The sequence below is a fragment of the Lynx rufus genome, unplaced genomic scaffold (assembly GCF_022079265.1).
Source record: "Lynx rufus isolate CCGP_SWC_20201006 ecotype Redwood Valley unplaced genomic scaffold, mLynRuf1.p SCAF_16, whole genome shotgun sequence".
NCBI lineage: Eukaryota > Metazoa > Chordata > Mammalia > Carnivora > Felidae > Lynx > Lynx rufus.
The window spans coordinates 45968499-45982085 of NW_025814830.1; the positions used below are offsets into that span (position 1 = coordinate 45968499).

Below are 13587 nucleotides of genomic sequence, written 5' to 3' on the forward strand. Positions count from 1 at the left end.
AGCTTAGAACTCTCTCCCTCCTTCTCTCTCTGCTCCTCCCCTACTTGCATGCATCCATGCTCTCTCTCACTCTGAAAAATAAACTGAGGGTTGATGGGGGGTGGGGGAGAGGGGAAAGTGGGTGATGGGCATCGAGGAAGGCACTTGTTGGGATGAGCACTGGGTGTCGTATGGAAACCAATTTGTCAATAAATTATATTAAAAATAAATAAACAAACATTAAAGAAAACTTTAAAAACTCTTGAAAACTACAAATACAATAGCAGAACAAAGCTGATGAGAAGCAGCCCATCACGTGGGCATTCTCATGTGCAGAATGTGCATTCGACCCCAAGTGACAGGTGAAAGTGGTTCACGAACAAAGGACTGAGTTCCAGGCTAAGACAGCAGTCTGAACACACAAATGTCATTTTGCTTCCCTTGAAAGTCCAGTAAAATCACTACAGCAAAAAACATAAACCTACAAGCTAGGTAGGTACCTAGCTGCACTGTATTTGCAAAACAACAACAACAAAAACCCACAACACTGGAAGGATAAACAAAAAAATTAATGAAAATAGGTACCTGTAAGGTTAGGGTTGAACAGAGTGAGATAGCAAGGGGTAAAAGCAAGAATTCTGTGTTTATCTTTCTGAAGAATTTTGAAAATCCCTTAAATTAAGAACAGTTGGAATAAACAAATACTTATTTGAATAAATAACTCTACACCCAAATAATAACATAACTGATAAAGAAAGGATTTATTCCAAGGACTTCAGAAACACAGTATTTTGACTGTACACCCTTAGCAAGATCCATCGTGAAGACAAAAAACAAAAAAACAAAAAACAAAACAAAACAAAAAACTCTATTCCGTGTAGTAACATCAATGTTGGTATTTTGAACCTATTTCATGTTGTAGGTTAAAGCAAGTAATTATGCTGATGTTAGGGATCCAGATCTTCAGAGTAAGAGAAATGAGGCACAATTATAAAATCAAAGAAATCAGATGAAAATTCAAATGTTAAAACTGCATTAAAAATACCAGTACGAGGGTGCACCTGGCTGGCTCAGCAGGTACAGCATGTGACTCTTGATCTCGGGGTTATAAGTTCAAGGCCCACACCGGGTGCAGAGATTACTTAAAAATAAAATCTTTAAAAAACATTAGTATGAACTCTAACTCTTTTTAAGATAAATATTTTCTTACTCTGTTCACTGAAATGGCACAGAAACAATGTCACTCTGGTAGCAATGGGCATCTATTCAGAGTCCAGATTATATCCCTTGATATGACTCATCATGAAAAGGGCTCCCTGGAAAAAAACAGGCAATTTCAGGTATGAGGGAAGGAAAGCACAAGGTGATACTGGGACATCTTGCGGTGTCAGAAAGCAAGGTAGTTACTTAAGAATAATGGGTCACATTTAAAGGATATAAGATCCAGCTTGAAAGAACTTCTAGTGGCCAAAGTGACGACTTGAGCATTAAAAGGAACAAGTGTGAGTACATACAGTGAATCAATAAAAATCTGTACACCCTTTATGATATTTTTAAAAAATACAAAAAATAGGGATGCCTGGTTGGCTCCGTTGGTTGGGTGTCCAATTAGGCTCAGGTCATGATCTCGGTCGGTGAGTTCAAGCTCCGCGTCAGGTTCTGTGCTGACAGCTCGGAGCCTAGAGCCTGCTTCGGGTTCTGTGTCTCCCTCTCTCTGCCCCCCCACCGCGGTTCACACTCTGTCTCTCTCTCAAAAATAAGTAAACATTAAAAAAAAATTTTTAAGACAAAAAATGATTTGTACTACTTAAGCTACTATTAAAATTATTCCCTGTTTTGGAAGTTAATAATTAAGGAAAATGAAGCAAACATTTATTCTGTCCCAGTTGATGAGAGAAAGCAATACATCACAGAAGAACATTAACTAAAAAATGTAGAAAAACCACAGACTTAGAAAAACATCACTTCTCACGCTGTAATGATAGCAATTTAAGCAAAGATTATCAAGTAATGTTCTCAAAACACACAGTTTTAACAGTTAAGTGTATTACGACACAGAATTCTTCGGTTTGAAGAAAAGAAACAATTTTTTTTATTTTTTTAAAAAATTTTTTAATGTTTTTATTTATTTTTGAGACAGAGAGAGACAGAGCAGGAGCAAGGGAGGGGCAGAGAGAGAGGGAGACACAGAATCCGAAGCAGGCTCCAGGCTCTGAGCTGTCAGCACAGAGCCCAACGCGAGGCTTGAACTCACGGGACTGTCACGTGACGACCTGAGCCAAAGCTGGACCTTTAACTGACTAAGCCACCCAGGCGCCCTAAAGGGAAGAAACAATTACACAATGGAGGGGTCAGACTCTCATCATCTGGAGTCAGGAGTTGCAACTAAGGTGACCAACCTGGATTGTGTGTCTTTGATGTTAAGGCATTTTGAAACACACAGTCATCTATAATGCATTCTAGCCAAAAATACTTCATTTGAACCCACCCAGCATTTAGATCTAACTTGCAGAAATTTCAGAATTTCAGAATTCCAGAAAATTTAAAGGACAAAGGAACAACCTAAAAGACCAGGAGGGAGCAACCAAACAAATCTAGAAGACATTCTGCAGGACGCACTGCTTGATCTCTTAAGCAAATCAATGTCATTACAGAGCATGCTAGATTAAAACAAATGTAAAAGATGGGACAACTAGGTGATATGGGTAGCGCTGAACCTAACTGATTTGAATAAACAAGCTACAGTCTACTCTGGGTCAAATGGGAAAATTAGAGTAAAGTCTGTATGTGAAGATGTGTCAAATGTTTACTGGAATGGACAGGGAGAGACTGTTCACTGAAAAGGGCAGATAACAAAGTAACATGAAAAAATATGATTTCAGGTTGGGGTTAAAATACAAATATCTACACCTGAGTGTAGAAAAAGACCAGCGTTCACTAAAGGATTAATACTGATAATCTCTGGGTGGTGGGAATGTAATGATTCTATTTTTTTATGCTTAACTGCCTGAATTTTCTAATTTTTTTTACAAAGCTCATGTCCTTTTAGGGGCGCCTGGGTGGCGCAGTCGGTTAAGCGCCCGACTTCAGCCAGGTCACGATCTCGCGGTCCGTGAGTTCCAGCCCCGCGTCAGGCTCTGGGCTGATGGCTTGGAGCCTGGAGCCTGTTTCCGATTCTGTGTCTCCCTCTCTCTCTGCCCCTCCCCCGTTCATGCTCTGTCTCTCTCTGTCCCAAAAATAAATAAACGTTGAAAAAAAAAAGTTTAAAAAAAAAAAAAACAAAGCTCATGTCCTTTTATAGTAATATAAGGTTATTTTTCATCCTAAAAATGGGTAAATGTTGCAGACAGCTCAGATAAGGAGAAAAACATGACTCTGGATCTTACATATGTAAAAAGATGCTCAATCTCACTGATAAGAGATAAGCAAATTTTAAATTATACATACACACAAAAAGATCAAATCCCATGCAGTTACTATGACAAAAAAGAAAAAAAGGGTAAGAAGCAAATAACATCCTTGTAGATAATAAAGAACAAAATGAATACATCTTGTCCAAAGACAGAGCTCCCCATCACCTTTTCAGTCCCCCATGCTTAAATCTGAGCCGAACAACTATGAATCACTGAAAATCTTCTAGTAAAGCCAAAAGCAAACATATAGGGTGAATAGAAATCACCTTAGAGAAATGTTTCGTCACATTCTGAGGCTAGCAATACCTGCTACTAAAACAAGACAAGGAAATTACAAGAAAACTACAGACCAACATCCCTCATAAACAAATGCAAAAATTCTCAACAAATATAAGCAAATAAAATTCAGCAATGTATTAAAAGAATTGTACATGATGACCAAGTGAGTTTTATCCCAGAAATAAAAGGCTGTTCAAAATTCAAAAATCAATCACTAACTCACCATATTAGCAGAAAAAAAAAAATCACACATAATCTTTTCAACAGAGGAAAAGCATATGACAAAATTCACTTCTCAGCAAATTAGGAGTAAAGGCAACTTCTTTAACCTGATAAAATGCATCTGTAAGGAGCAGTATATGCAGACTGCCAGGGTTCAAATCTTACCTCAGCTACTCTGTAGCTGAACAACTTTGGGCAATTTGCTTAATTCTCTGTGCTTCAACTCCTTCGTCTGTAAAACGTGGAGAACAGCACATATTCATTAGTGTTATGTGATTGAGCTAGTAATGAGTTAGTCCCTGTAAAATGCTTAAAGCACACACACAAGGCATGTGTAATGTATAGCTAACATACTAGTGAAACACTGATAATTTCCTCTTAAAATGGGAACAAGGACGTTCACTCTCACTGCTCCTACTCAACATCATACTTGAAGTCTTATCAGGAGCAGAAGGGCAAGCAAAAGAAACAAAAGGCATACCTATTGTAGAAGAAAAACTAAAATGACTTCTATATACAGACATCATGATCTCTCTTTTTAATTTATTTATTTTGAGAGAGTGAGAACACAAGCACACACGTGAGTGGGTGAAGAGGCAGAAAGAAAAACAGAGGAAGAATCCGAAGCAGGCTCCACGCTGTCAGTGCAGAGCCCAACATGGGGCTAGATCCCATGAACTGTGAAATCATGACCTGAGAAGAAATCAAGAGGCGGACGCTTAACCAACTGAGCTACCTAGGTGTCCCTCATAATCTCTTTTATTTGGAGAGGAAAGGGTGAGGGTGGCCTTGGAACTGTTAATTCTGGTGATGGTCACACAACTCTAAACATTTATCAAAACTGATAGAACAGTACATTGAAAAGACTAAATTTTACTGTATGTAAGTTAAACATTAAAAATTTTAAATTAGTTTTAATATCCACAGAGCACTAAGATTCAGCACTATGAAACAAGAACATGATGCTATAAAAAAGGACTATTCGAGGAACAAAAAAGTTATTCAAATGTAAAAATATGAAAGGAAAAAATACAGGAGTTGAAGATACTGAGAATTTCCCATGAAGTGGAAAAAAGTCAAGGGTTAGAAAATAGTCAAGGGATAAAAATTAGAGGGCCAGTACAGAAGATCTAACATAGGATTCAACATCTGAATAATGAGTTTTCCAAAAAATGACATAAAATGAAGAAAGGAGAATACCTCCCCCCAAAAGTTCCAGAGGCCAAACACAATCGATGAAAACAGACTCCTACCAAGTTATAGCGCTGTGAAATATCAGAAAAATCAGGAACAAAGACAAGGTTCTATCAGCTTCTAGAGATAAAGAGACCTTACATATATGAGCAGAAATCAGCAAAACAAACTTCTTAATAGAAACACTGAAAGTTAGAAAGCAATAAAGCAGCTCCTTTAACATTCTAATTGAAAGCTATCATTATAAATCCTAGAATTATTACAAAACAGAATTCTATACCAAACAAGCACCAATTAGGCCTTAGGGTAACATCATTATTTTTAGAAATACTGTTTTCACACCTTGAATGTCTACTATGCATCATCCGTGCTCAAGTAGTTGAGGATTTATCCTCATTTCGGTGGAACATGCTAAGGAAAAAAAGACAACACAGGACCCAAGAAACGGAATCCAACAGAAAAGGGAGATAGTAAGAACATAGACACCTAAGCAAAGCAAAATGGCAATTATTAACTCCACAGAAAGCAAGTAGTGTAGGAAAAGCAATCATGGGATCTATCACCTGGTTCAGAGCTGAACTTGGGGTTGTTCACAGTCAGTACAAAAATGTAAACATGGAATACTGATCTAACCAAAATTAGACATGGTAACAATGGCAGGCTGGGGAGCTGGGGAGGGCCTGATGGTGGAAGGGTGTGTGTTGCGAATGAGGGGGAAGAAGTAAGAGGGTATTAAAATAAGACCTACCGCACCTGGGTGAAGCCCACACACAATGAAAATACCAAATTAAAAACTGGAAAGCAGTTTCTTCCGCGGGGGAATGAAGCGGGATGAAGGGTGATGGCAACCATTAGTTTTCAAGACAGGCCTTTTAGAAATATTTGACTATGTTTATGTGGATGCACAACTTTCATTAAAACGAAAACTAGCTTGGGGCGCCTGGGTGGCGCAGTCGTTAAGCGTCCGACTTCAGCCAGGTCACGATCTCGCGGTCTGTGAGTTCGAGCCCCGTGTCAGGCTCTGGGCTGATGGCTCAGAGCCTGGAGCCTGTTTCGGATTCTGTGTCTCCCTCTCTCTCTGCCCCTCCCCCGTTCATGCTCTGTCTCTCTCTGTCCCAAAAATAAATAAACGTTGAAAAAAAAATTAAAAAAAAACAAAAACGAAAACCAGCTTTCAGATAACCACTCTGGCCATCACAAGACCAACGGTGGTGGACAAGAATGGAAATGGTATCGGGCAAACCAGTTGGGAAGCTATGCCTTAATCCTAGCGAAGAACGGCAGTTCGGTAACAGTGAGTGAGATTGGCGAGGAAGCGGTCAGAAAACGATTTTCCACGTAGACACAACAGCACTTATTGACTGCTTGAACCAGGAGAGAAAGTAAGGATGGATGAGTCCTAAGGGTTTTGTTTGACCGGAGCGACTGTGTGGGTAGATCCTTTCAATGAGATGGGGCAGTCTGAGGGAAGGCGCAGGATGGGGAAGGGGTAGGTTCGAATGACCCCTTTAAGTTTGACAAACCTACGCCAAAAAGAGGAAGGGGGGGGGGGGAAGCTGAAAAGAGAGTAACAGGTATACGTCGCAAAAGGACAAAATGCATCATACGTGAACTTTCTAATAACTAGATCCCACGCGAGGGCAGAGAGTAGACAGATTTATCTTGGACGTGGTGCCGGCTGGCAAGCCCCTCGGGGCGAAAGGTCTGACGACAACATCCTACGCTCACACTGCCTTTCACGGGAGTTCAGTACTAGCGCGGTGCGGGTACCGACAGCCACCGCCAGCGTCCCCAGATCAGGGTGGTGCTCACGTGCCGGTTCCCGCGCTCCGGGAAGGGGCGGAGGCTCGAGCCAGGCCGCGGGCAGTGGCAGTGCGAGCCGCCCGCGTGCACGCGTCTCGGCCCCGCACCACCGCGCGGAAAAAGCACGCGGGCGAGGATGCGGGGCTCGCGCGGTGGGGACGCTCGAGACCGGCGCCACCGGGGGCCCCGGGCCACGCACGCCGGACCAAACACGCCTCACGTGAAGCGCGGGGCGGGGCAAGCCTCCTCTCGCCTGCGGCCCAAACGCTCACCCGACGGCACGTAGTCTTCGTCCTCCTCTGAGGTGGAGAAGTCTTCAGAATCGAATTCCTCCATGTTGCTGCTGCACCGGGCGGACGAAGCCACAGGACCGCAGCAGCTGCCCCCAACGGCAAAGCTCTAGGGAGAGACCATAGAGCTGCGGTGGGGGAGCCGGCGGCTGGGGCGGCCCCCACAACGTGTGCGCGTGCGCAAAAAGGGCTACGTATTCCAAACGCGACACTTCCGGGCCAATGCCTAGCGCCTGGCGCTGCTGTGGTGGTTGACGGAGCACAGGCTCCGCGTGGAAGCGGTGCCTGATGGAACTTGTAGTCTCCAGCACTGTCTGGACGCTTTGATTTAATAAATGTGCTTAAACAAAATTGTATGTCTGTGGTATTACAGTTGACGTTCGTTATTTACAGCTTGGTATTTTCGAATCGCTTACTTGCTTAAACTTACTGTAACCCCAAAATCAATATTCGCGGTGCTTTCTGGGGTTATTCGCGGACATGCGCAGAGGATGAAAAGCTGGAGTCAACCAGCGGTGCGGGGTACTAGCAGAGGTTGAACAAGGCAGACAATGGGCTTTCTTGCCTCATCTCTCATGCTGTAAATAATTGTCCTATTTGCAGTCTATTTGGTGCCACGTTTTTTGCGTTTCCGTGCTTTTTGTTGGTGATTTTGCTGTTAAAAATGACCCCCAAGCGTAGTGGTGAAGTGGTGCCTGGTGCTCCTAAGCGCAAGAAGGCTGTCATGTGCCTTATGGAGAAAATACGTGTGCTAGATAAGCTTCGTTCAGGCATGAGTTGTAGTGCTGTTGGCCGTGAGTTCAATGTTAATGAATCAACAATCCGGTACATCAAGAAAAAGGAAAAGGAAATTCGCCGATCTGTACGTGAGGCTGCTCCGGAAAGTGCTAAAGTAACGTCTATAGTGCGTGAGGAAGCTATGGAAAAGATGGAAAAGCGGCTAAATTTGTGGATTCATGAGATGACAACCGATAAAAAAGGCGTGGTGGACAGCATTGTCGTGAGGCTGAAAGCCAAAGAAATTTACGGTCATGTAACCCAAGGCCAGAAAAACGTTAAACCTTTCTCCGCCAGCGCTGGCTGGCTTGCACGTTTCAAAAGGCGATATGGTGTGAACAATGTTAAACTTGCAGGTGAGGCAAGTTCTGCAGATCGGGAGGCTGCAGAAGAATTTAAAAAACATTTGCTGAGTGTTATACAGGACAAAGGATACGTGGAAGAGCAGGTTTTCAACGCTGATGAGACTGGCTTATTTTACAAGGACGTTGGCAAAAGAACCTATATAACACAAATGGCCTGCAAAGCCCCTGGCTTTAAATCATTCCAAGACTATGCAACCTTGCTGTTGTGCACTAATGCCAAGGGCGACTTCAAGTGCAAACCTCTAATGGTATACAGAGCCCAGAATCCACAAGCACTTAAAGGGAAAAGCGTCAACCATATGCCTGTCCATTGGAGATGGAACAAAAAAGCGTGGATGACATCCAGCTGGTTCCACAACTGCTTCGTACCAGAAGTTGAATGCTATCTCCAGGGCAGAAACCTTGCCTTCAAGGTTTTATTAATTTTGGATAACGCCCCAGTCCATTGCTGTGAAGAACTCAAAAATGCCCACCCCAACGTAGAAGTTCTTTTCATGCCCCCAAACACTACATCTCTCATCCAACCCCTGGATCAGGGTATAATAAAAGCTTTCAAGGCACACTATACCAGGGAGCTCTATAGCAAGGGTTTCCAGGCTCTCGAATCCAACAAGGAAACTACCATGATGGACTATTGGAAGTCAGTTACCATACGTAACGTTATTGACTATGTTGGGACAGCCTGGGGCAGCATCAAACAAGCTACTATCAATAGCTGTTGGAAAAATGTTTGGCCAGACTGTGTGCAAAATTTCGAAGGCTTTGAAGGTGTTGCAGAAAGTATAAAGAACAGTGTCGAAAACATAATGCATATCGCACGGCAAATAAGTGGAGAAGGCTTTGACGACATGAAGGAGGAAGACGTGGAGGAAATTTTGGAAGAGAAGGCAGTAGAACCCACCAATGAAGACCTGGACGAGATGGCAAAACAAGGCATTGGGGTCGGCAGTGATGAGGACGGCGATGAGAGTCAGCCTAAGACTTCAAGAATTGACCCTCTTACAGCGACCAAAATATCAGAATGGAATTCTGCCTTGGAAAGAATTTTCAATGACATGATAGAGTGTGACCCTATGCTTGATCGCAGCCTCAAATTTAAGCGCCTCACCTCCACAGCATTTGCCCCTTATGCCGAGATGCTTAAAGATTTGAGGCAAAAAGCTAAGCAGACAAGGCTGACCCAACTTTTCGAGCCAGTTTGGGAGGGAAAATCGCCGACTCCGTCAACAAGTCACGAGAGGCAAACTCCTGAGGTTGAACTGCCAAATGTTGACATGCTTCCCTCTTCCTCTTCTGCAGAATAAACTCCACCTACCTCCCCCGTGGTTATCGTGGGGCAAACCAAGGTCAAGAGGTTTAACCACACTGTGTGCTGTAGCATCACACATCCTGCAGTTCCATCAACAGTAAGATTTTAGTTAATGTTTTAATGAAATCTCTAACGTTTTCCACACTCTATTTGCATTACTGTGAAATATACAGTATGTGTTGACGTACTCTGTGTTTATGTGAATATTGTATGTTATGCTGTGTGTTTGCTACATGTACTACATATGATTACTGCATGTGTGTGTCTGACTGAGGAAAAGAGTTAAGTAATACAATCTCAGTATTGTAGAGGACGTTATACAAAAATGCTGTAATTGAAACCGTGTTTTATTATATAATTATTGTGAGAAAGATGTATTAAATAAGGTGTTCTTGAACAGAAACACGCATGAAAGAAGATTATGTATTGATCAGTTGACAAAAAAGATTGTGACCGGAGACTAACAGGAACCCGACCCTGTACTGCTAACTGAATGTGCACGATGACTTTATAAACATAACTACTGTGAACGAAAATCAACTGAATCCTAGAATTCAGACAACACCCACATGCATCCTTCAAGTTAATCCACATGGAAGTACGGCCACCTATGGTCTCTATCATTTTATCAGATTAAAAATATTTCTTAATTAGAATCCAATTAATGGGAAGCAGTAATCAGAAACAGATACACAGGAGACAGCAACAATTAACATCCTTTTGTTCAGGTTTAGGGTTTTTCTCAGCTGAAAATTGCTCTTCATTGTTACTCTATACTAGTCTGGGTTTGAGTCACCCAGTCCTAGAGTTAATCTAAGAAATAGATGAACACACCTGTGATTAAAAGGACATTATGGTGAATGGGTGACAGGCATTAAGGAGGGCACTTTTCGGGATGAGCTCTGGGTGTCATATCTAAGAGATGAATCACTCACTGGGTTCTACTCCTGAAGCCAAGACCACACTGTATGTCAACTAGCTTGAAAATAAAAATAAAAATAAAAATAAATGTTAAAAAGGGGCACTGTGGTGGCACTATAGCAGCAAAGTTTTAAAAACAGCCTAATTGGGGATACCTGGGTGCCTCAGTCAGTTAGTGTCCAACTTCAGCTCAGGTCATGATCTCGTGGTTCATGGGTTCCAGCCCTGCATCGGGCTCTGTGCTGACATCTCAGAGCCTAGCCTGCTTCAGATTCTGTGTTTCCCCCTCTCCCTGCCCCTTCCACACTTGTGCGCTCTCTCTCTCTCTCTCTCAAAAATAAAATAAAACATTACAAATAAATAAATAAAAACAGTTAATTGAAACATAATGCAAAGACCATAAAATGTACCCATCTAAAGTACACAGTTCAGGGGTGCCTGGCTGGCTCAGTTGGTAGAGCATGTGGCTCTTGATCTTGGGGTTGTGAGGTCAAGCCCCACGTTGGGTGTAGAGATTGCCTAAATAAATAAACTTTAAAGTGCACAACTCAGTAGTTCTGGTAAATTCAGACTTGTGCAGCCATCACATAAAAAAATGAGCCTCTGACCCATTTCTCCCCAATCCCCAGCCTCAGGCTAATCTGTCTCTATAAACTTGCCTATTCTGGACTTTTCATGTAAACGGTATTATACAACATGTGGTCTTTTGTAACTGTCTCCTTTCACTTAACACATCTTCGGAGGTAATTTCTCTTTGGGATGTACCTGTGGAATTGCTTGATCATATAGAAATCATATGCTTTACCTTTCGGGGAACCGCCAGATTGCTTCCCAAAGCAGCTGTGCCATTTTATAACCTCAGCAACAATGCCTGAAGGTTCCAGTCTCTGCACACCTTGCCAAACCCTTGTCTTTTTTATTAAAGCCATCCTAGTGGGTGTGAAGTGGCATTTCATTGTAGTTTTTATTTGTACTTCCCTGACGACTGATATTAAACATCTTTTCATGTCTTTATTGGCCATGATATATGTTCTTCGGAGAATGTCTATTCAGATCTTTTGCCCATTTTGAAACCAGGTCATTTGTCTTTTTATTTATTTAACATTTGTTTATTGTTGACAGAGAGAGAGCACGAGCAGGGGAGGGGAGGGGAGGGGCAGAGAGAGGGAGACACAGAATCCGAAGCAGGCTCCCGGCTCTGAGCCGTCAGCACAGAGCCAGACGCGGGGCTCGAACCCACGAACCACGAGTTCATGACCTGAGCTGAAGTTGGACACTTAGCCCACTGAGCCACCCAGGTGCCCCATCATTTGTCTTTTTATTATTGAGTTTTAAGAGTTCTTTATATATTCTAAATAGCCGTCTCTTATAAACCATAGGACTTGAATAATTCCTTCTATTCTGTGGCGTGTCTTTCTACACCCTTGATGGCATCCTTTGAAGCATAACATTTTAAAATTTTGACAAAGTCCAATTTATTTTTCTCTGGTCCCTTGTGCTTTTGGGGTTCTATCTAAGAAGGCTTTGCCTAACTCAAGATCACAAAACATACTCTCGTTTTCTTCTGAGCTTTACAGTTTTAGTTCTTACATTCGGGTCTGTGCTTTAGGTAGATCGTCCTTATGGGAGGATAAAAGTAGATGTGAAATTAGGACCCAGTATTTGGGAGTTTACCATGCCAGCCTCTTTCCTTGGACACTGTAAATGGACCCTGCAGTGACAAACTGGGATGTAGCCTTTTGCCCCTGGGGAAAAGGATGCGTTAGAATTCTCCAACACACTCTCCCCCAGCATCATCTCATTTCTCCCAGGCTCTTTGCAGCTCACTGTCACTCCATGCATTTGTTCAAATTCACAGTTTCCAGCCACTTTAAGGATAATCAGGGTAGGAGCTATTTTCCATTATTTCAAATAGTTTAACAGAGCCCAAATCCAGCTCAAAGGCATGCATTGTTTGACCTGAAAAGCATTTTATGTGAATTCAAGTTTGTTGCAAGCACTTAAAAATTGAGATGTCAACCTAGATTTCCAACTTCCCCTGAAAAACTGGAAAATCTGGACATACTGGGCTCAAAATCCCATAAAGTAGAAATAGGCTGGGACTAAGTAATGGTTGGCCCCTTTAGACAGGGCTCTCCAGTTGGCCAGAGTGCAAACTCCCTAGAAGATTCCTGGTTCATTATTACTGTGTTGTCTTAGCAAGAGTTTATGGGGTCCTCTCTACCATACTCAGCACCTTTATTTATTTTTGAGAGAGAGACAGAGTGTGAGCAGGGGAGGGGCAGAGAGAGAGGGAGACACAGAATCCGAAGCAGGCTCCAGGCTCTGAGCTGTCAGCACAGAGCCTGACGTGGGGCTCGAACCCATGAGCTGTGAGATCAAGACATGAGCCGAAGTCAGATGCTCAACCAGGTGCCCCCATACTCAGCACCTTCAGCCCCTCCTTTTCTACAGTCTCTTTCCATTGTCCAATCTTGGGTTATCACCTTCTGAAAACTGAAGACAAGCTCCTCCTCTTAGGTCCTGGATACATACAGTCTTGGGGGCTTCTGGCCAAACTCTGCATGTAGAGTTATCCTGGGGTGCTAAATATTGTTCTGTACCTTGATCTGAGTGGTATTCAGCATAAATGTGTGAACACATACATGTTCATCAAGCTACACATTTGAGATTTGTGCACTTTACCGTATATTATGCTTCAATAAAAACTACAGAGACATGGTGGATGGGCAGTCTACTGCCAGACATTGTCTGTCTACAATGCCAGGAACTACAGTGGTCATCTTGTGCCCATGATGTAAGCTACCCAAAGAGGCCGATCCAATTTGCTGAAAATGGCAGAACAGACAAAGACTTAAAATGTCAATGAAGAGTACTAAACCGATGTTGGGAGCCTCTCGCCACGTGAATTTACTGTTGAAATATTTCTTTTTCATACACCTTATCAGCTTTTGTCCATGCCAGTGTGGTTTCATACAAAAAGCTTCCAGTTGATAAGATCTAGCCCACAAAGTACAGTTAAGAGGACTCAAGAT

The 13587-nt window shown here is 42.5% G+C and overlaps 2 protein-coding genes across 2 annotated transcripts in view; one reads left to right on the plus strand and one right to left on the minus strand.

Moving 5' to 3' along the window:
- Positions 1-7328, minus strand: part of CFDP1 (craniofacial development protein 1) — a 120747-nt gene extending 113419 nt beyond the window's left edge. Inside the window, exon 1 of the mRNA XM_047078781.1 lies at positions 7163-7328. Coding sequence (XP_046934737.1) covers positions 7163-7226 — 64 coding nt within the window. The 5' untranslated portion in view covers positions 7227-7328. The remainder of the gene's footprint in view (positions 1-7162) is intronic.
- A 516-nt stretch (positions 7329-7844) lies between these two features.
- On the plus strand, positions 7845-9626 carry LOC124510769 (tigger transposable element-derived protein 1). The gene has a single exon (XM_047077414.1). It carries the CDS (start codon positions 7845-7847, stop codon positions 9624-9626), a length of 1782 nt encoding a protein of 593 aa, XP_046933370.1.
- Positions 9627-13587: the final 3961 nt, after the last annotated feature.